Raw genomic sequence first — 22,023 nt, 5'->3', positions numbered from 1 at the left:
CCTTTTTCAACAACCGTGACGGTGTAATTACTGAGGTGCTCCCATTACACGTTTATCGCTCACATGACCTTGTTTAGCGCAACTGTGAGGAAAACAAATATGTCTCATCATGCGAAGGCCGCGTAGCAGGAAATCACACACTAACAAACAATAAAAATAAACTCCAGAGAAATGATGAGAAAACGTACTGCTCCGCTCAATCGATACCCTGTTTTCTGCGATACGAGGAGATTGCATACTCCTCGGCTGAAAATGGAATGGTGGTGCCACGTAGTGGAGGGCATATATTAATCACGCGTGCTCTTCCGGAAACAACCCGAATACCGGCGACGTGCACGTCATCAGAGAGCGTTTGTTTCCCCTTGTTTTCCTAGCACTGTAATCAAACACCCTTGCCGGAACGTGAGATTGCAGAAAGTACGCGCAGCGAAGGTCGTGATAGGCACGAACGAAATGGGGCCGTCTAAGAGAGCTCCAAATAGAGCCGTCACTATTTGCCGCGCTTTTTTTTTCTTTTCGAAAATTCTGCGATACGTGAATTTACTCTGTGTGCTATGTAGCTTATGTATGACTGCTTCATTTAAGTTTGATAATATACAAGCGTGGCTCCAAAATATTTATTGAGAAAAGCGTTGTGTTATTCTTGTGACTACAAGGAGACAATGTATAATTGTGCAGCTGCAATAAAAACGCGCTTGCATGGTTGCTTTCCACATCTTATACATTAGGGTCGCATTCTGACCACTATGTCTGTTAGGCTGTAAAGGCGTGGAAGGCGCCATTCATAACAAAAACGAGTTGAAACTCCTTTCACGTCTCTAAATACCATGAGCACTTCTTTTACCTCAACAAGTGAGAAAGCCTGAGGTGACGAAAGTCAGGCGCGAGCGATCGCTCAAGGCGATACGACACGCTGATAGCGACAGCATGAATCCTTGTCCTTACTGTTATGCGTAGAACACGTACCTGTAGAGTGGCAAAGCTTTTCATCATACATAATTTGTTTTGCATCTTTAACTTTCACTGGCAAAAACCTCCTGATCCTTAAGAATGCACGACACAGGTTACGAAGTGCAGAAACATTAATGGATATTTAATACCAGCCTTCTTAACGATCACTGCACGGTCTTTCCATCATTCTATACAGACTCCTTTGTCTTGTGCCAGGCCGGCACCATTGATTCCACAGGCCTACCACTTTCTTAACTTCATTAAACCGCCTTGCTCGCTGCCGTCCCCGACTGCAGTTGATCTAATTTAGCGCCCGTTTTGTACCTCGCACAAACCATGAGTTATCTGGCACACACATATCACAACTTTCTTTCAACCAAACTCACAGCAAGCGTAGGGGGGAGGGGGTGAATTCCCGGCACTAACATCTCACCTGACTCAAGTGTGGTGGCTATGACCTCGTCGGAAGCAGGCCCAGTGCCAGCGGCGTTGTACGCCTGGACCACGACGCCGTACTTTGTGAGACGGTGCAGATTCGTCAGATACGTGGTCTCAACATATTCATGCTCTCCTTCGCGGCCATCTTTTTCCTCGTTGCGTCCGGAGGGAACACCACCGTAACCGGGAACACGCCGTACCTCGACCTGCTTGAACTGGAAGCTGTCGTCGGTGTGGGCGACGCGGTATCCGACCCGATATCCCAAGATGGTACCGTGCTGCTGCTCTTTCTTCGGTGCCTACGTCACGATACACAAGAGCGCTTTCTAGTTAGTGTGATGAACCTAAAGCTACATGTCCAAATGTAGAGAGGACCCTGAGTTGCGGAAATGAAGATGGCCAGTAAGTATAGAATGGGTGTAGCGCAATCGCAGTTAATTATGGCAACTGGATATTTTCACTCACGAACCCGCCACTTATACTTTCATATTCGTGCGTCATTCCGCAGTTATATGAAACGTTTTAATCATGCGTATAAATTATGAGAACGAAAAAGTTTATCGTAACTAGAGGGACCATGGAAAGGAACGAGAACAGCGCTGCGTGTTAGTGTTCCGCTGTTCGGATTTGTTTTATCTCCCTCTTCTATTGGTGGCAATGGAAATACTCTAGATTCGTCCTTGAATGCACCATGGACGACTTCAGTGTCTTTTTGTTACAAGCCAGGCTTCAACCGTTAGAGAAATGATAACAGTGCAGTGCGTAGAAGCGGTACTGTTCTCGTTTCTTTGCATCACGATACAGGACGTCCTCCCGCTAGCTCTAGGCTTTCTTTTAAAGGGTCAATGAACAACCCCGCGGTCCACGTTTTGTGATCAAGGAATAATGGCGCAGTTGTACGATCTGAACATGCAACCGCAAGAATTTTTCGAATAGGCACTGTAATAAGGAAATTACAGAGGATAGGACAACCAATTCGCAGCCACCTCGGCTGGTTTCCATTCCTCGATTACCAGAGCAAGATGGGCGAGTTGGAGTCAGCGCTCGTGTCGTCTGTTTCTTAGTATTTCGTATGAATCGCGCTGCGTGTTTATTCCGTTTATCGGTCGGCCTCTCCACCCTTCTCCGCTGCGCAGAGGGGAAAGCGTTGGCCATTGCCCTGACTATGCCCACATCAGTAACGTTACCACCACTCCTTCCACGTGTCGCTCGTATCAGCTAATCGCAGGCGGTGCGGTGAGGAAGCGCGGTGCGAGACAATGACGAGGTAAACAAGAACAACAAAAAGTTGGAGCAGCTACACAGTAGTGGTGCGAAGATTCAGGTAACAGCGGACCTGGTGGCCATCCCCTCCTCCTCCCCCTCATTACCATTTTCCACCCCCTTGCTGTGCTATACTCTACATAGCTATGTCATGCCTTACCCTCTCCCCTCCTTTTCCTCCTCTGTAACCGCGCATATCTTCTCACATCGGTTTCCTTTAGCGCCCCTTGTTATACTATACTACAAAAGTTCATGCTGTGATTTACCCTCCGCTCCTTTCTGTTCTCCTCACCCCAACCACCCTTTCCTATTCTCCTTGATTTACTATATCACTATGCGTGGCTATGCTGTGCTGTGCTGCTTGGCAGATACTTCTCTTTCCCACCCCTTGCTGTGCTATAGTGTACATAGTATTGTTATTGTTTACCGTCTCAGCGCCTCCTTTTCCTCCTCCTTACCCTCATCCACACTCTATGATAAGTCCTCCTCACTATTACTCCCCTTTCTCATCCCCTTGCTAAGCTATACTATATAAGGCTATGCAATGTTTTGCCATCTCTCCTTCTCCTTTCCTTCCTCATTAGTACAAAACTCCTCTTCGCTATCGTTTTCCTTTCCCACCCCTTTTCTATGCTGTACCATACATTGCTATGCTATGCTAGGAGCTGCTTGGCACATACTCGCTTTCTGTTGCGCATACCAGTCCAGTTTTGTGCGACAATCCCAGAGCTTTGCCAACCTTAAACAGCGGGGCTGTTAGGGCGCTACACGCGTGACAACGGCCAAAACCTCATCACCGCAGGGACAAGGCGCAGTTTCGCAGTGCGGAGAACGACCAGACGAGAACAGTGGAGCTGAAAGTAGTCCATGGCTAAGAGTACGCCAATTAGCGGGCGAAGAGGAGTGCAGAAGTGCTGAAAAGGGGCGCGGGAACTGTTTTTCCTAAATAAAACGTCTGCGCGGAGCGCAGGACTGTGATACTGGCAAAATGACATCGCCGCGGCCTTATGAACGAATGGGGGAGCTTGTTTCCGAGGTGTAAAAAAAAAAGTCGATGCCTGTTTACCACACATGTGTACCGCACGCGTACTCGCCGTAGTTGTCGCTATTTTCCAGGAGGGCTTATTTGCGTAAAAGAAATTATTTATCAAGTTAGGTCTCGGTGTTCATCCGGCTCGCGGCGATTTTTTCCCGCGTTGTACAACATCTGACTCAGCTGGATTTAATCACTCGCATAATAAGCACGAGTATTGCGCGTATGCGCAAATAAAGAAATTACAGCAAGTAGCTAAATGCGTCTAATTCAATATTTACATTATAGAATACTTCCTGGTAGTTCCTTTTCTGTGCGTTGAAAAGGAGGTGCTCAAATACGGTACTAAACTAACTAATAATACTAACGATGAAAAGAAGAAAGAATGCCAGAGAAAACGAGAGAAGGGGATAGGAAGGTGCTACTGGCGACGGCCAGCTAGTGCGTACGTTCACGTCGTCGCCGTTGAACCACGCTTCTTGCGCACCTCACCCGGTGTCTGTACCGAAGCGACCGGACGTCGATAATGGTGGCTGCCGCGACATTCCTATCAACGCTGGCACCACAGCCTGGCGCTTGGGGCCGAATGCACGCGTTGTTGTGGAGAGCCGATAAGTCGCCTATTCAAGCGTGGCTATCGCGGCCTGACGCCGTGGAGCTCACGAATAATTATTGAGCTCGGTCGCTTCGATCGCAATGGCGGATGAGGCGGAACATTGGATTCGTTAATTTCAAGCTCACTGGAGCGCGCTGTTGTAGGGCGTCGCGAACTAACCCGCTGCGGCGAAATTTCGCGAGACCGCTCACGTCCAGGACGCTTGCAAAGAAAAACGCGCAACTCAAGGTGGTGTAGAATATAACCATTGCAGGGTATATTGAAGAGCTCACTTTGAATGACCGTAAGAAGCTAACTGCTCCTCAAGGTGACTAACAAAAATATTGCTATATTGGCTAGCTAAATAGTAGGCGATTAGTACTCACAATAGCCACCTCTTTGTTGGTAAAAGAAGGCGCTAAACAATATGGCAGCTTCGAACTGGGGATGTCAAGCGTAAAGGAAGAGCGCAGCTGGGTGACCTTCCTTCGTTCGCTTTATTTTCGTTTCCTTTCTTCTAGTTTTTTCTCTTTCTACCTGTTTCTTGCATCTCTTTTCTGAATTTCTTTCTTTCTATTTCCTTGTCTCTCTATCTATTTTTTCTTTTCCTAGCTCTTTCCATCTTTATCTTTCTTCCCCTTTTTAACACGAAAGTGTTTTATGCCGGGGTCCACCAAGACTTCAGTGACGTATTTCCGTCACGGAAATGACGTCAAAAAATACACACGATCAGATGGCAAAGAAAAAAAGTTATGCCAACGGGCATCGAACCCACGACCGCTCGGTCCGCTACATCAGAGGCCGGGCGCGCTACCCACTGCGCCACGGTCACAGACTCTGGAGGCTTTACAAAGGCGCCTTTTATATCTACCACTCTCCCAGTCGGCGGGGTGGTGTTGCCCTATGAGAGCGGCAAAGTAGAATAATTCGTCATTAATGTGGCTTTCGTGATTAGTACCTGCAACGCGTTACACGTATTACACGTTCGTCCTATTCGGCGCATTTTCAATAGAAGTGCAATTTTGTCAATGCCTTAACACGCCGCGAGGTGGAGACCTTAACGCAAGCGTCGTAAAAGCGTCGGCGTCGCTCATAGCATCACGCTAATCAAACCAAAAATAGCTCTGCGACGCGCGCCTGGCTCACGTGCCTGTAACACCGCGTTCCCCGCCTACGCGCTCGCCCCGAGAAAAATTGCGGCCGGGCTACCGCCGCGGCACGACGCGCTTTGCGTTTCCCTCTAGTGCGGCCGTGGTGTTCAATCACAATTTACCATGCCGCAGGACGGCGACCAAGTTCTGCGTCCAATATGCGATGCTCTTCTGGCTATCACAACTCGTTCTCTGATTACGCTTTCACCGTTAACTGCTACAGCTACCACAAGGGTTTGTTTAATCATTGAGCATGGACGTTAGTCGTCGGCATGGAGATGTACCACTAAGCATCAAAGTGGGTGCATCCATGTTAAACGGCGCTATAGCTGCCAGACATCAATATACATTGTGCAAGCTCTCTTATATCTATGTACAGTAAACATTCAGTTACTTCTAGGACACGTTTTACTTTCGTGTTATTCCGATTCCTATGACGGAGGGATCAACCATGTTTTTTCTCTCTCTCTCTCTCTGCTTCTTTCTCTCTCTTTTTTGTTTTTCTTTATTCACTTCTTCCAATTTCTCTCTTCCGTTCTCTTTCTCTCTTGCGCTCTGTTATTCTCTCTCTTCTTCGTGCCTGTTTCTATCTCTTTCTGTGTTTTGCTCTTTTTATCTTTTTATGACTTTATTCTCTTTATTAATCTCTATTTTTATACTCCTCTTTCTTTCTCTCCCCCTCTTTTTCAAGTGTTCGCTTTCGTATGACACTCGCACCTGCTGTACGTTGCCCAATCCCTGTGGCGCGTTCCCACTTGCGGTGTTTTCAGGTTACACCGCGCAACGACGTCGAGCTACAACAGATTCGCTGTTAAAAAAGTCACGTATTGAGATCCGCTATCTGAGGAAGCTAGTGAATATCACTACCTCACACATACAGACTTAGAAATAGGAATCGCGAGTACTAACTGTAGGCCAGTAAACGACTGCTACGGTTTCCACTGTTCTTGCAGAAAAAGAAGTGTTGCGCAGCTGTATTTCAATTTCCAGAAATACATTTATGCCGATTCTGTTTATAAGTGCTGCTTGCATCGCCCCATTAAACCGATTTTATTGTGACATCGCAAGATTCAATAAGAAAATGGATGCAATCCGCATCGTCAAGCATCGTAATCACGGACGATGGCTTCATGTAATCGCCGATATAATTATACAGCACAATTACATGCTCAGGTAACACCGTACATAGAGAGACGAATGACCGATAAATGAGAACACACAAACAGAAAAACAGTGGCGCTAGGCCGACGTCTACTCTGCGACAAACTGTAGTACACGAGAAATCGTTGAACATGGTATGTCGCTGGAACCAACATTTCGACAAGGGAACTTCTCTTCGCCAAGGCGTCATTGCTACCATGACAAAGGACACTTGTCAATTTGTCGAAACGTCGGCTACAGTGACATATCCCTCTTCGACGATTTCTTATTACATAAAGCCTCCCTCTTCCCCTGGACGTCCGTCTTTTATGAATTTCTGATGGTACTTGTAGCACAAAGTCGTGACAGCACAAGTGATGCCAGCAACCAACCGTGCATTAGAATATATACAGGTCACCGATGTTTTCGACACAGACTATTCTGCCACACTATTGGCTTGTTTCCTTTCAGTTCACTTATTAAAACCCCATGGACCCGGAATCGGCCTTACAACTGGGCAGGGTAACAACAGTGAATTAATAAAGTTTGAATAAAGTGCGCACATCACCGAAATAAATGAACTACTACCCCCATAAGAAAACGATATGGTTAGTTCATCACATACCTTCCAGGAAACTTTGAGAGATTGCGAACCCGTTGTGTGCACCGTGAGCGATAACGGCGCACCAGACGGAGCTGCGGGTGAAAAATAAAAATAAATCATTTTATAGATGCTGCAATAGACTTTGTGAGAGCATCCATTTCGCAGCAGCTAAGATACGAGTGAACTTAATGTTAGGGCAAACTGTACAAAGGAGGAAAGAGTGTTCACCCTAAAGTCATACCTACCAACAGGCCCAGCAGGGCCTCCTTTTTTTTAATATGAGTGCGGCCCGTTCTCATCATGCTCAATCTTCTCGTTGTTTCCGTTTTCCGGAAAGTATCTAGAGCAAATGTTCAAAGAATTTATTGCTGTCCTAAATTTTATATGCAAATGCCGCTGTTCAACTGCAGCTCCAAAACTAGATTCATGTCTAGGCTTTTGCATATGACCTCCTTCAAACAGAACTCCTTCTGGAAAGTGAAGTGAACGTGACACAGTTAACAGTCATAGCTCTATGAAAGCTAAGACAGGGGTCACGAAAGTATGCTGGTTGGATTGCATAAAAGGTGACTACGTATTAACTGGCGATCATTCACCAGGGCAACTCCATTAAAAGGTAACAAGTGAGTCTCCATAAATTCGCGCCTAAACTTTGTCATGCGAAAGTGTCATATTCGGTTGGCGAGCAACGCGCAACGCTTCGAATAGATAACCGTCGTCGTGGCGTAAGTGCCGGAACGTCGGCTTCTCACAGGGTGTCATATTCACAATTGGCGGTTTTTTACGCCGGAAGTGTTCGTAAAAGCAAATCGCAAGGAACCATCATGCCACGCATATCATTTATAAAGGCAGCCAACCAATATGTTGAAGCAACATTTGAGATCGGGCTACTTGGTAATCCATCTTCAAGAAACAGTGCAGGAGCGGACAACGGACAAATAACTTTGTCCGTTGTCTTTGTTTCTTTCTTTGTCCGTTGTCCGCTCGTGCGCTGTTTGTTGACGATGAAGCCAATCAATGGCAAACATGTACAAACGAAACGGTTTTCTAATTCGATGCCCGTTTATTTTAATTAAATATATGCCACTATTGCGGAGAGCCGCACATTGCCGACTTTTCATTTTTTTTATGCAGCAGCGTCATATTCACATGGTCATGAAATGTGACACTAATGTAGAACAATCATTTCTTGCATATATTAATCAGTTGTCGTATCGTAAGTTTGATTTCTGCGGTTAGATAAAGGCAGCGTTAAAACTCTCCTAAGGCTCTCCAATACCTCTGTAATACCTAAATCAAGAGAGTGGTTTCTTTTTTGCCTTCGCCACCTAACCTACAGGTGCTATAACTTTCGTGCCAGTCGCTCCCTTAGAAGACACGTAGGCAACGACAGTAGTGAGCGTTGTGCATTTGAGGACCTAGCAGTTATATCTGCTCTGTACAAAAACAGTGCGAAATGAAATCAGCTTATCGCAATTCGAAGCAACTTTGCAATCGTTGCGCCGCTCCATCGCAAAGCCTCATTAGCAAGCAAATCAACGAAGGGTGTTCCTGAATTAATTGAAAAATCTAAAGCTTCCATTCTAGTGACGTCACGTGAAGCATCATGTTAGTGTCACTAACTGCAGGGGAAGATGGGAAACGCCAGGTGCGAATACCCCCCTAGTTATTTTAGAGTGGGCAGCCCAGCGGGCCCGAGAGGGGTCGACGAGGCAAGACTTCGAAGTCCCCTCAGGGGAAACCTGAGTCCGGGTTCTTAAGCATCGCCGGACTTTCAGTCAAGCTTTTTTCCATCCATTCATTGTATCGTCTCGTGGTAATTATGGACAAACATGGAGCATTGTTTATGTTGAGCAGGAAGGGCATCTGCACACACTTGCCTTCTTCAAGAGTGGTGACCACAACCTGACCGCTGTGCTCTCCGGGTCCAAGTGCATTTTCGGCGGAAACGCGGATGGCGTACTCGGTGACAGGTTGGAGCTCCCGAACGGTGCTTTGCGTGTCAGAACCAAGAATGACTAGGACGGAGACGGGTCCATTCCAGGGATCTTCATGAGGGAATGGATTACAAGAAGCACCGTAACAAAGTGTTATGCTCTTTCGTTGCAAAGCAGTACGAAAAATATAGCATCGCATTACTCTACCAGAAAAATGTAGTTTAGGCACCCTAATAGCAATCTCTTGGTATCCAAATGATAGGGTACAGGCTAGAAAAATTACTTGAGGAGGACGATGCTATAAACACTATGAAACAATAATGTTCTGGCGTTGTACGTACCAAAAGCACGATGTGATTATGAGGTGCGCCGTAGTGAGTGATTCCGGATTATTTTGGGCACATGGTGCTTTGTAACGCGCACCTTAATTCTGGTACAACTGTACGGCGATTTTGCCTCTATGCCTCCATGGAAATGCGGTCGCTATGCAGGAAATCAAACCCGCGACCTTAACCGTAACAGCGCCCCACTTTTGCCGCTTAATCACCTCGGTTGCCGAAAAGGAAACGTTAACGAGGAAACACATATGTAATAAGTGGTCTCCTTTCTTCAGTAAATACGGTCGCCAAGGTGCCTTCGGGGAGGAGGGGGGGGGGCCCTCACCCCCCCTTCCCGAAGTTTTTATGAAGAGGGGTATTTCACCGAAATTAAATAATGAAGATGGGTGTTTTTTTCTGAAATAGTCAAGGTTTTCAGCAAGTGCCCCCTCCCCGAAAAAAATTCCAGGCTACGGGCCTGGTGCCCCTGCCGCCCTGCGTCACAAATGAAGGTTTTCTTCCCCACCACCGCACGTTTCGAACGCCAGCGCGCCCTTGCCCGCGAACTCCAGCGTCGCCGAACGGCAGGCGGTTCACTGCCCCGCACTTCCTACAGCTTTTACACTGAGTGTAACTGCATATATTTGTTTCATCACTTCAATCTTTGATATTTCACTGAACCTTATTTGGATAGCACTATATCTTGCCGTTTATAATGAGCACAGTGTTCCACCTCCGTAGCTTCCGCTTATTTCATCCGCAAATAAATAACATATTATCGGCTGAAACTTCAAACTTTAGGTCAAGCGTAGGCTTCATTCGTTGCTGTTCGATCGATTGACGTAGGTATAATATTTTAGCATCTCACAGTAATATATGGCTACAGCCTTTCGAAAAGTGAATGTTACTTCCTTCCATTTGTAAGTGCAGCGCAATCAGTGTGTTCTTGACGCCGGTAGGATTTGCAGTAAATATCTTACCACGTAGTCGTCTATTGGTAGACGAGTACGCGGTGACAGCGAATAAGACAGCGATTCGACTGAGGCGTAATTTAGATATGAGCTGCACTTGTTCTAACTACAGCAACATCTTAACACTTGTGATGGGTGCTTCACCGAGTTCGATGAGAGAATGAGCATTTCACAAGCAACCTCCAGGACGCGAATCTTTATTACACAGATTGTTATTTATTAGGTGCGAAGTATCTTAAGGCGGAGCTCAATCCGGTGGTGGTGGTGGTGGTGGTGTGCGGCGTGACCACCCTTACTGCGCATGCGCATACCCTCTCCACACACACCCTCTCCACTCACCCTCTCACCTCCCCTCTCCACTTTCCCTCTCCACTCCCCCTCTCCTCCCCCTCCCATTCCCCTCTCCACTTTCCCTCTCCCCTCCCCTTTCCACTCTTCCTCTGAAACGCGGGCTAGACATGCCGAAATTCTCTCCTGCGCAACGCCGCGATGAGCTCGAGCGCATGCGCGTCCCCTCCCCTTCTCTCTCCTCTCCTACGCTGCCCCCCTCTCGCCCGCCTGTCGACCGCGTTCCCCGCTCGCCCTGTGAGAATTAACGGCCAGGCTAGATGGAAGATACGACGCGCGTAGCGTCCCTCTTCGCGTTCCACGACGCGAGGTCGGTAGCATGCCCAACGAACGCCAACGGAACGCGATCGTGCAAGTGCTCCTGCTTCGCATCGCCTCATGGTCCCCTTTAGCGGGAGATGGTGTAATTTTTATTTATTACTATATTTCCTTATTACTCAGATTCACTGCTATATTTACAACGCAGTGTATATTTGTTGTATCAGCTTCATCGACGCAAATGGCCAAGGCTTAGTTGCCTTCACGCTGCGTAACAAGGGAACATGCATCAGAAGGTTTAATCGGGCTCCTTCAAGAAAGAAGAGAACATGGCCAGTTTTTCTTGAAGGTTTCAGCGCAGGTTTTATAGGCACCGCACACCGACCAGATGGAGCTCCGTTGCTCACACTGCCCCGTCTCAAAGTCTTCGACATTCACCGTTAGGGGCACGCAGAAAATAGACGCGTGCTCGCGTCCCCCATGTATCCCGGCCATAATCCGCCGACAGATGCAGGGCGCGAAACGCGCGCGTCGCGTTCCACTTTCATTGAGGCCGTCTCGAGGTTGCTTTTTTTTATCCGCTAGGCTATGTATTCTGGCGCTGCAGTCAGACTGGCAAACTCGACTGAACGGTGCCTATAAAATGAAAACGTGATAAGTACGATGCAGTTTTTTTTTTTCTGGAAACAACGACTCTTTCTGCAACGTGTCCCTGTCGTTTATGAAATATTGAGGTACAATTTAAAGCGCGCACGATATTGAGAAACTGACATCTTTCCGTCGAGCGGTTCCTAAGTTATCTTCCTTCTTCTCTATAAAAGCAAGCTCCTCGTCAACTACGAGTCCATTTGATGAGACAGTACGGGGTAAGCGCAATGCAGCTCACAAACAGCGCATCTTGGTAATTCGTTCCTCACCTTTAAGGAGTTTGTAGTGCAGCATGTAGCGTGTGATGGGGCTGTTGCCGTTGTACGGAGTCTGCCACTGCACCGTTGCAGAGCGACTAGTGCAGTTCGTTACTTGAACTCCTACTGGGGCATCCGGTGGCTCTGAAAAAAAACAAAGTTACAGTGATGCTTCACTCCGTGAACACAGGCGGCACGCAAGCGAATTGGTGTTGTCTCCTTGTTAAATGCCCGCAAAAGACCTCTTTACGTTAACCCGGATCGCTTTGACAGAAATCACGAGGGTGATTTGACAAATGGGGCATTTACGCTTGCACATAAAATGGGTTCACCCGCTACCCCTCGAACCCAGTAATAGGAAATCAGATGTTCGGGGAAATCGAATGGTATGTTCCTGCTTGCTTTCACCATCGCAATTAATGTAATTAGTATGCGAATGTTTTCTCCACCTCTTCGCGTTGTTGCTATTGCCTCACAATCACCTCTTTCCCGAGATCTCGTCGCTTCGTATTACTGCCTATCCCGCTTTGCCGCAGAGCGGCACTTCTTGTGGGGATATACTCTACGACGGCGATTTGATATAGAGACGCTGCAAGGGGCCTTCTCTTGTTCGCTGATAGAATGCATCAGAGTTAGCTGAGAGACCTCAGTGTCTGGAACTGCCGCCTGCTTAAACGCCACCAATCGACGAAGCTGCAAATTTCATCGCACCTGTCCCGCCTAGATGTAGCTTTACTGGGCCGCTTGTGGTTAGGAGTTGCTTTCATGAAAATATACTCTTTTCCCATAGGAATGGCAGACACATGCACAGGTAGATACAGTAAGATGGCACACTGGGCGAGTTGGTGTAGCGTCATACTGGCTAGCAGCGCGAGCGACACAGATGAAAGCAAAGAAAACAGCGCCGTGTTGCATCCATCTTTTTTTTGTTGCATTTGTGAGAGTCTTTCGTGTTTTTAGCCACTATGAAGCTACATCCAGATGTGACTCGTTCATTCGCTTCTGCCAGGCACTGCCGCTCAAGCCCTATGTGGCTTTGACAGGCCTGATAAGAGTCCTATTTTTTTTTTGAAGTGAGAAATAAAGATTATTATTATTATTATTATTATTATTATTATTATTATTATTATTATTATTATTATTATTATTATTATTATTATTATTATTATTATTATACAAAAGTGACGAAGCGATAGAACAGAACGGTCACTGCGCTACGTCCTTCGCACTGCGCTGAACGAACTAGACGACAGACAGTTTTCAGAAGAGAACATCTTCGTACCTTGCCAGGAAAGAGACGCGGGCATTGATACGGTTTTTAAGGGCTCCAGGGTTAAGCGATCGCTTGCAGGCGTGTAATTGACAGGCGCACATTTCCCACTCTGGTATCAACTTCTTCACCTTTCTTTTTTACATTCAATTCCCGACGTCAAAGACGAGGGGTTGCTTTCTTTTTCACCTTCAGTACCCTTCCTACAAGCGCTGTCTCCTTCTTGCCACTAAGTTCTTCATAAAACACGTGGCAATGTCAGCACTAAGCGCTGAGCCAATCACAGTTTCGCGCTTTTCGGCTACAGGCTGTTATCTCCGTTTGCGCAGTCGAAAACGCACAAAACGGAGTGAACCCAACTGACCGTCCATGACAGCGAGGCGCGACAAGAGAGAAAGGACGTGCGACTGCATAGCGAAGCAGAATAGGAAGCAAGTGACAACTGAAATGCCTCGCATATGGATCAATCGAGAGCTTATTTCTTCATGACATCACGTGAAGACTGCTGGCGTCATGAATAGAGCGCAAAAGACAAGAAACACCGAAATAGAATAACGCGCTGGTTCTTTGTATTTTCAGAGCTTGCTTAGGGACCCTTTCCACACTTTAAGTCTTCAACGCTGAAGAACATAAGAATAAACGATACCAGCAGCTGTCGAGTAGCACATTCTATTTATATTCTCCAGTAGCTATGGCACGGCCACACGTACTTAGGGCTCCCGCTGACTAACGTGTCTACGAGGAAAGACGAAGGGAACAGCAACGGGAATGTTAACAACGCCCGCGGGCGGCAAACACCAGTGGAGAGTGTGCACTGAACGTCAACCGCTTGCGGCAAGCCAGGCAAAATGACGGATGTCACGAATAGGAAAATGCGGTCTTCTAGGAGATTAGGAGATAAACAACCACTAACTACTGCAAGGCCCCTCCCATTTATCCAGATGTTCTCCAAGAGCTGAGAAGTTAACGAGACGGGTCTTCATGTATAACCTGTACAGGGCTTTGGAGGCAACATAAACAACGCCGCTCGCAGTTGCGGGCCACGTACAAAATTATGGAATTCGAACTTTTATTACTGTGTGTAATAACTGCCTCATATTATATACATGCCTGGTTATTTTCTTTGCTCTCCATCTTTAAATCTCCCCCACCCTGTTGCCATGTGTAGGGTAGCGAACCGGTTTCCCTAAACTGGTTAACCTCCCTGCCTTTCTTCCTCTAATATTTCTTCTCTGTTCTCATCTAAAAGGGCATCACGTATATCTGTCTACTTCGTTTTGTTTCTGATCGTCTTCGCGTGCCTACATTTTGCAGTTATTTCTCGAGCCTATATAGAGTTACGTGCTTTTTCCCTTTTGCATAAAGATAATATTCAGTAAAGATTTTCATTAAACACGGCTCGTCTCATGCTAGCATCACTACTCCCACTGTTCTCCGTTTCGTGACTTCCCGCTGTAATATTCAAGCCACTGATCGCGTACTGCAGCATATCTCCAAACACTCGACATCCCGAAACTCCTGAGCACTCGATCATGTTTACGTAGAAACGCTTTTGTGTAAAGGAAGGCGTAGTGGATCTGCAAGCGCAAACACAAACGCGCTAGGAAGTTTTACGTTGCGAAACTGGCACGACTCTGGTGAAATAGGGACACCTCACCGCAAGTACTGCGCGTGCGCCCGTGTAATTGTGAGCGCACCGTTTATTTCACTTTTTTCCACCACGTGACGTCACAATGGAAAGTCATGATAAAGGTATATACGAGAGAAAAGCGGCGTCATTGTAATGTTCCGTCTTCACCGCTTTGGTGTTTCCGAAATCACCAACAGCTTCGACCTATGATTTTTTTCATATGTACCATTCCGTTAAAGGGGCCATGACAGCCAATTATCGATCATAATCTGTGTTACACGGGCTAATCCTTGTGCATTCACGAACAAGCTTGCAAACTTTTAGCGCGTTTGGTCGATGACTCAATTTATAATTGAATATTGTGTAAAGATGAGAGCGGCCTGAGAGTCAGGCAACTATGGTGCACTCGCGAGATGTGGCGTAACAAGCTGCTTACTGTGCGAGCGTCTGTATTCCGGCGAACGATTTTGTTGCGTGGTCAGTTGCGGGTGCAGTCGAGCAGTATAAGAATTCTTTATCTTCGATTGAAATTAAACGAGTTGCACCGGCTGATGTTTTGGTAAAAGAAGACGGCTCCGCTGCATGCAGCACGTGACTTGACAGACGCCATGGCAAAACGACGGTCACCGGCGGTGGGCTGACTTTATAGCCGGCGATTTCTATGGCTTACTTTCAATTGAAATATTTTTCTGCAGTTCATTTTTCATGCAAGTATAGGCAAAATAGACCCTCTATTTCAATTTTTCGCTCAAAACCGCAAATTCTTCTCTGGCTTTTTCATGGCCCCTTTAACACGATGGCTAGTACGAAAGAGGAACGGGGGTAAATAAATCGAGAACCGCCGCCTTAAGACAGAAGACAGTGTGTGTGTGTGTGTGTGTGTGTGTGTGTGTGTGTGTGTGTGTGTGTGTGTGTGTGTGTGTGTGTGTGTGTGTGTGTGTGTGTGTGTGTGTGTGTGTGTGTGTGTGTGTGTGTGTTTGTGTGTGTGTGTGTGTGTGTGGGTGTGTGTGTGTGTGTGTGTGTGTGTGCGTGTGTGTGTGTGTGTGTATGCGCGCGCGCGCATGCGCCTCTGTCTTTGGCGGGCCACGGTAATCTCGGCAGATGTTGTAGTCGGTGTCTTTCATTTTCTCTAAGTGGAAAACCTCGCAGGGCGGGCCGCGGCATCGATCCAAGCGTTTCTCCTGCCTCGTGTTGAAGTAACGGAGCTCACGTTTGTGTATTCATATATTTCTGTCCGTTTCATCCAATCTATCCTTCCCATCTCCCCAACTTCCAGTCCTGTCCATTCCAAGTGCTTCGTTTTTCTGGCGACCTTTGCGTCACCTTGTTTCGTATTCACGTCACCGCTTATTCTTTTCAATGCAAACAGGATTGGGGGATCTGTTGGCGGTATTGAGCGAAATTGTTTTTACTCGCGGATTTGGAACGAGATTTCCACGCGGCCATAAAATTATGTTTATCACGAGGAGAGAGAGAGAGTACAACTTTTAATTATTAAGAGTCTAGTGCAGACGGAGAGGTTGCCCCACACCACCCGGTTACTCCCACGTTGGGACCGGCAGGTCTAGCCTAACGGCCCTGTCGCGAGCGCACTGGATGGCCAGGATTTGGATGGCCGCTTCCTGGCCACTGGATGGCCACGAAGCGCATCCCACTCGGCCTTGCCGTAAGTCAAGCCGAACGACCCGCACTCCCAAATCATGTCAGCTAATGTAGCGGCCTGCCCGCAAGCGGTGCAGGCGGCGTCGGGGAATTTGTGTGGATAAATTTCATTTAAGTGTGCTAAAGATGGGTACGAACGGGTTTGAAGTAAGCGCAACGAGACTGCCTGTGCTAGATTGAGTTTTGAATGTGGGATCGTTAAACCCGCCTAGCCATGTAATAATACTTGGTAATCTCGTTCTCTGTGGTTGGAGTGCCCTTATGTCCTGCATCGTCGGGGCTGGAGCCATCGCCCTTATCGAGAGCAGCGCGGTCGGTGAGCGCGCGCGCTGGGCCGACTCATTCGGGTTCAGGGCAACGCCCTTTACTGAGCCGCTATGCGCGGGGAACCAGTAAATGGTGTGAGGGACGATCCCATCTGTGGTGGAGCTGTTCAAGATCATGGCGGCCTGTGTTGATATACGGCCCTTTTGGAAGGCTCTGACTGCCGCCTTTGAGTCACTGTACACATCTTCACATCGACCATTTAGCAAAGCGAGCGCGATGGCCACTTGTTCGGCCACCTGCGGGTTCGTTGTGCGTACCGTGGAGGAGTTCGTAGTCGAGCCGGTCTGGTCGACGACCACCGCTGCGAACATTTTACCGTTTCGATATGCTGCAGCGTAGACGAAACTTGCACTTGTACCACCCTTTCCCAGTTGCTTCAATAGAGCTGTCGCCCTCGCCCGACGACGTCCCTCATTGTGTACAGGGTGAGTGTTGCGGGGGATTGGGGCAACAGTGATGTTTTCTTGCACATATTTCGAGATATGCACGCTATTTGTTTCCACCTGCATTGGGTTGAAACCCCGTTCATTAAGTATGCGCCGACGGGCCGTCGTCGTCGACAACTCTGCGGCCGACGTCGTCGGCCGCAGAGTTGTGCACGCTGAGTGTGAGTATGTTCTCGGTATGCGTGCGTACGGGAAGCCCCAATGCTTTCTGGACGATCTTCCTGATAACAACATCGAGCTTGTCTCACTCCGACCTGAGCCAGTTGTGCATGGCAACGGTGTAGGTAAAGTGGCTAGCATGAACGCATTAATGAGTCAACAAATTGTCCTCCTTAAGGCCTCTGTGTCTCCCGGAGATCCTTTTGACGAGTCCAAAAACGTTGTCAGTCTTGGCGACGATCTTCCGCAGAGCGGTGCCGTTGCTGCCCTTCGCTTCAATAAACATGCCGAGAATCCTGATGGTGCCTACCCTCGGGATTTCCTCCCCATCACTGGTGTAAATGTGTATGTTACTTTCTTCGATGGGTTTCCATCCCTTGGGTAGGGAGCCCCGTTCCTTCATGTAGAGCAGGTGCTCCGACTTCGCCGGTGAGCATCTGAGTCCCGTTTGGCGCAGGTACGCTTCCACCTCGACTACTGCCTCTTGCATGGCATCTTGCACCCGGCCTTCGCTGCCGCCGACGCACCAAATCGTGATGTCGTCGGCGTAGATGGTATGCTTGTCGCCGTCCACGCTAGCCAGTTTTTAGATAGTCCAATCATGCAGAAATTGAATAGCACCGGAGAAATCACAGATCCCTGGGGCGTGGCTCGATGTCCGAGCGGTACGTCTTCGGAGAAGAAGTTCCCGATGCGTAGCCTCGGTTTTCTCCCAGACAGAAAGGACCTGATGCAGTTGTACAGCCTGGGCCCAAGCTCGAGGTTCGCACCAGCTTCAGGACGAATTCGTGCTTGATGTTGTTAAAGGCCTTCTCCAGGACTAGGCCAAGAAGAGCCCTGGTATCTCTGGAGTAACCATCGATGGCTTGGTGTTTACTGAGCATCATTGCACCCTGCGTTGAAAGGCCGGCGCGTAAACCGATCATATTATGCGTATAAATATCGTTTCCCTCCAGGTAGTCGTTAAGTCTGTTGAGAATCGCATGCTCTGCCACCTTACCCACACAGGACGTAAGGGAGATGGGGCGAAGGTTCTCGACGCTAGGCGACTTATCACGAGGAAGTATTCGTTTTCATTGAGATACTTGCTTCTTTTGCTGCTAGTCTCTTCACTGTTCTTTTTCTTGTTTATAAGCCATAATCTAGGAAGTTAGTTTTTGTAACTTGACTGCGGAATATCATAACAAAGCGGAGAAGGCGCAGGCAGCGTGTGCATCGTCATTCCAAAATTTTGCTGTGAAAATGTAAGAGATATGGTACTTAAAAAATAAGTGCGCTCTATAATCAGCGCTTTGTTCTCAAATCAATTTTCGAGCTGTTTCAGGCGTTGAGGTCTTCGCCTGTGTTGGTAGGGCCAGGCCTATGTCAGATATACAGCGGCTCTAATGTCAACAACTGAGAAATTTTGCTCCTAAGCGTGTGTTCTGTTGTTTATCTAAAGTTTGCCTTTGTGAAATGGCTCAAAATTCCGGAAAAAAAGCTACATTGAGAAATCCCCTCATAGTAGAGCTAACGTAATATAGACGCACCTTATCGCTCTTCTGCCCACGCTGTTAACGGGACGTTCAATATTGCAATAGCAATAATTAATATGGACAATCACGGCGGCTTTTTGCCGTGGTGGTTCTTCTGTTCCGTATATATATATATATATATATATATATATATATATATATATATATATATATATATATATATATATATATATACGTGAAAGCCACAAAGAGAAATAAATCATAAGGAAAATTTTCCGAGGCGCGCGACCGCAGATCCAAACCAGCGACACGTCGCCCCGCAGCGCGCCGCGTTAGACAACTATAGGCCTATACCACGCGTCACGCATCCTCCAGCATACTAACGGTGAGATATGCATATGCACCATTTACAGCTGGCGGTGCACAGACCTCGCAGGTGCTTCAGCGTCTTCACTATCACCCGCGACATGGTGCGAAGGGCGCGCTTTAAAGCAACGGTCCTCGATTTTCTTTAAGTTTGAAAACTGCCCTTGAGACGCGCATGAAAAAGTGGCCCATTGTTGTACCCGCACGCGATGTCGAACGCCGGGCAAACAATGCGTCGAACGCTACTGCGCGGCAGGAAACGCCGACTGAAGGCTTCACGCGCCTAACGCTAAAACAACGCCCCCGAGCCGCTGATTCCGACGTACCACGGGAATAGATGTTACGCGAAGCAGACGGCGTACAAGACACTTAAGCAATGATGTTTGTATCAAAACATGTCATTCATGTTCGTCACACACTCATGTTGTGCTATGCAAATTGTGGTAAAGGCAACCACACGGCCACGAGAGTAGAGGCACGGAGGCGGCTAGATCATGGTTAACATGACCTGCATGCCGAGAGTTTCTTGTTGTGACCTGTCATCTATGTCCGTGATACGCTGATGCATGCTGTGCAAATTTTCGTATACATTAAGTTAACGAAACGGCTGCGACACCACAAGGACGGTGGGGGTAAGCTGGCTCGTCGGGCCAATAATGCCTCGAACACGAACGCGCGGCAGGATACGCAGAGTGGTCACTACACGCGCCGCAGTTTTCAAAAATAATGAAAAAAGAACTAAGCGCGTTGGGTTGTGCATAGTCGACACTTGCAGCGCGCTGCTGAAACACAAAGATGTAACACGTGTGAAAGTTGTTAGTTCGCGCTCCTACTGTGCATACCTGCGTGTTGTTTTCGAGCGTCTTTGAGTTTGCGCAGCGCGCTGCAAGTGTACAGCTGCGACAGTTGTTAGTTCGCGCTCGTCCTGTCTGTGTTCTTTTCGGGCGTGATTTGTGCTTGAGCGGCGCGCTGTAAGTTTCGAGCTGCTTCCCGTTCTTCTTGTGACATTCCAATTGACTGCTATCGCATTCATGGCTTCGCCTTTGCGGTATAACTGTGACTTTTTTTATGAAATGAAACTTTATATCGGACGGATATACAACCAAATTTGTTATCAAACGTATACTACAACTAAAACCCAGTGATAAACATATCAAATATTAATTATCCTGCACGGAATCTTTTTAAGATGAGGGCCAGAATTGACAATGATTCTATTTTTGTATACCCTCTTGGCCCGCTTCTCTAATGATATGTCCACTACCACGATTAGCTGAAGTATTCTCTCAGAAGTATTATCAGCGTAAGACAGTTGAGTATTCAGGCAAAGAAATCTCGACATCTCAAAGAACAAAGTTAGCGTAAACATATTATGAACTCATTTTGCGAGCGTGTGCTTCGAAGGATTTCGTGGAAATTAAATCTAGCTCTGAAAGAAGGCTTCATTAGCCATAGCAGCTTCAAAGCGCGCCGCAAAGCCCTATTTCATATGGAGGACGATACGCGGGTCTGTGAACCTTTGTATCCCCCAGACTTGTTATAAAGGAGCAGATAAAAAGCAGGTCGATTCTCGGAGCCACGTCGTTTCTGCCTGTGACGTCCCACCTTTGGTGCTTTGATGGGCGCGCCTGTTTATGAAAAAGGACCTAGGTCGCTGCTGGTAGGGTGTGATGGCCTACTTTGCGTTATTACTGTTGATAATTTTTAGCGATAATTTTTATATATATAGTGCAGCATACTCCAGTGGTAAGAGACGTTAGTCGCCACTTCCGCCCACGAATAAAATCGATCAGACAGGGCGCCACGGAGGCACAGTGGTTGTGGTTCTCGACTACTGACCCGAACTTCGCGGGTTCGATCCCGGTCGCGGCAGTCATAATTTCGATGAAGCCGAAAATGCTAGAGGTTCGCGTACATAGATTTAATAATATCTGGGGTGTAACGTCCCAAAACCACGATATGATTATGAGGGAGGCCGTAGGGGAGGGCTCCGGAAATTTCGACCATATGGGGTTCTTTAACGTGCACCTAAATCTAAGCACACGGGTCTCAAACATTTTCGCCTCCACCGAAAATGCAGCCGCCGGCGTATTTAGGTTGAGGTCCACGATAGACAACTGAAGATGGTCGAAATTTCCGGAACTCTACGCAACGTTGTAAGAGTATAAGTGAGAGTATGTCTTAGACAACACCTCCATCTCTAAAAGCCCTTCTTAACCTCAACTGATGCTCATGTATCAAAACAGGCTGATAGGAACGCAAGGAACAAAACAGGCATTTGCCTAAAATTCGGTCCCTGGTGATAATGCCCTCACGTTACGTCACGTGATGACAAGAAGTCACGGACGTAATCACGATGACGTAAAAATGATTTTACAATTTTCTGCCACCTGTAATCTCAGAACATGGCATCATAGTGATGCAGCCCAAATGAGTCTTTGCACCATTTCATACGCCTCCCGTGCTTCGCTTACCGTGCTCCTCAGCGAGACAATGCGTTCGCCTTAGAATGAGACCATTGATTAAAGAACTGAATGCAGGTACACAATACCGCAGTATGACGGTCATGCGCCTATTGATGCACATTGTGGTTCTCCGTGGGGACAGTTAAAACCAGAGTGTCGGAACGGAACGAAAACCGAAAACGAAAAACGAAAAAAACGATATTTTTGACCGGAACGAAAACGTAACCGAAACGTTATTTATTATTTCGTTCCGGAGTGAAACCGAATTTTTTTTCAATTGTTTTTCGGTTCACGAGAAAATTTCGCAATCCG

General features: G+C 47.3%; 1 protein-coding gene across 1 annotated transcript in view; it reads right to left on the bottom strand.

The window, feature by feature from the left end:
* Window positions 1-22,023, bottom strand: part of LOC119383845 (Down syndrome cell adhesion molecule homolog) — a 153,487-nt gene that overhangs the window by 23,553 nt on the left and 107,911 nt on the right. Inside the window, exons 14-17 of the mRNA XM_037652124.2 lie at window positions 11,924-12,055; window positions 9,056-9,223; window positions 7,197-7,267; window positions 1,385-1,688 (exon numbers count right to left, since the gene is read on the bottom strand). Of these exons, the coding sequence (XP_037508052.2) occupies window positions 1,385-1,688; window positions 7,197-7,267; window positions 9,056-9,223; window positions 11,924-12,055 (675 nt within the window). The remainder of the gene's footprint in view (window positions 1-1,384; window positions 1,689-7,196; window positions 7,268-9,055; window positions 9,224-11,923; window positions 12,056-22,023) is intronic.

This window comes from Rhipicephalus sanguineus, chromosome 2, assembly GCF_013339695.2.
Source record: "Rhipicephalus sanguineus isolate Rsan-2018 chromosome 2, BIME_Rsan_1.4, whole genome shotgun sequence".
Taxonomy (NCBI): Eukaryota; Metazoa; Arthropoda; class Arachnida; order Ixodida; family Ixodidae; genus Rhipicephalus; species Rhipicephalus sanguineus.
Note: the sequence above shows the minus strand (reverse complement) of the source record. Positions and strands in the feature narration are given on the sequence as shown.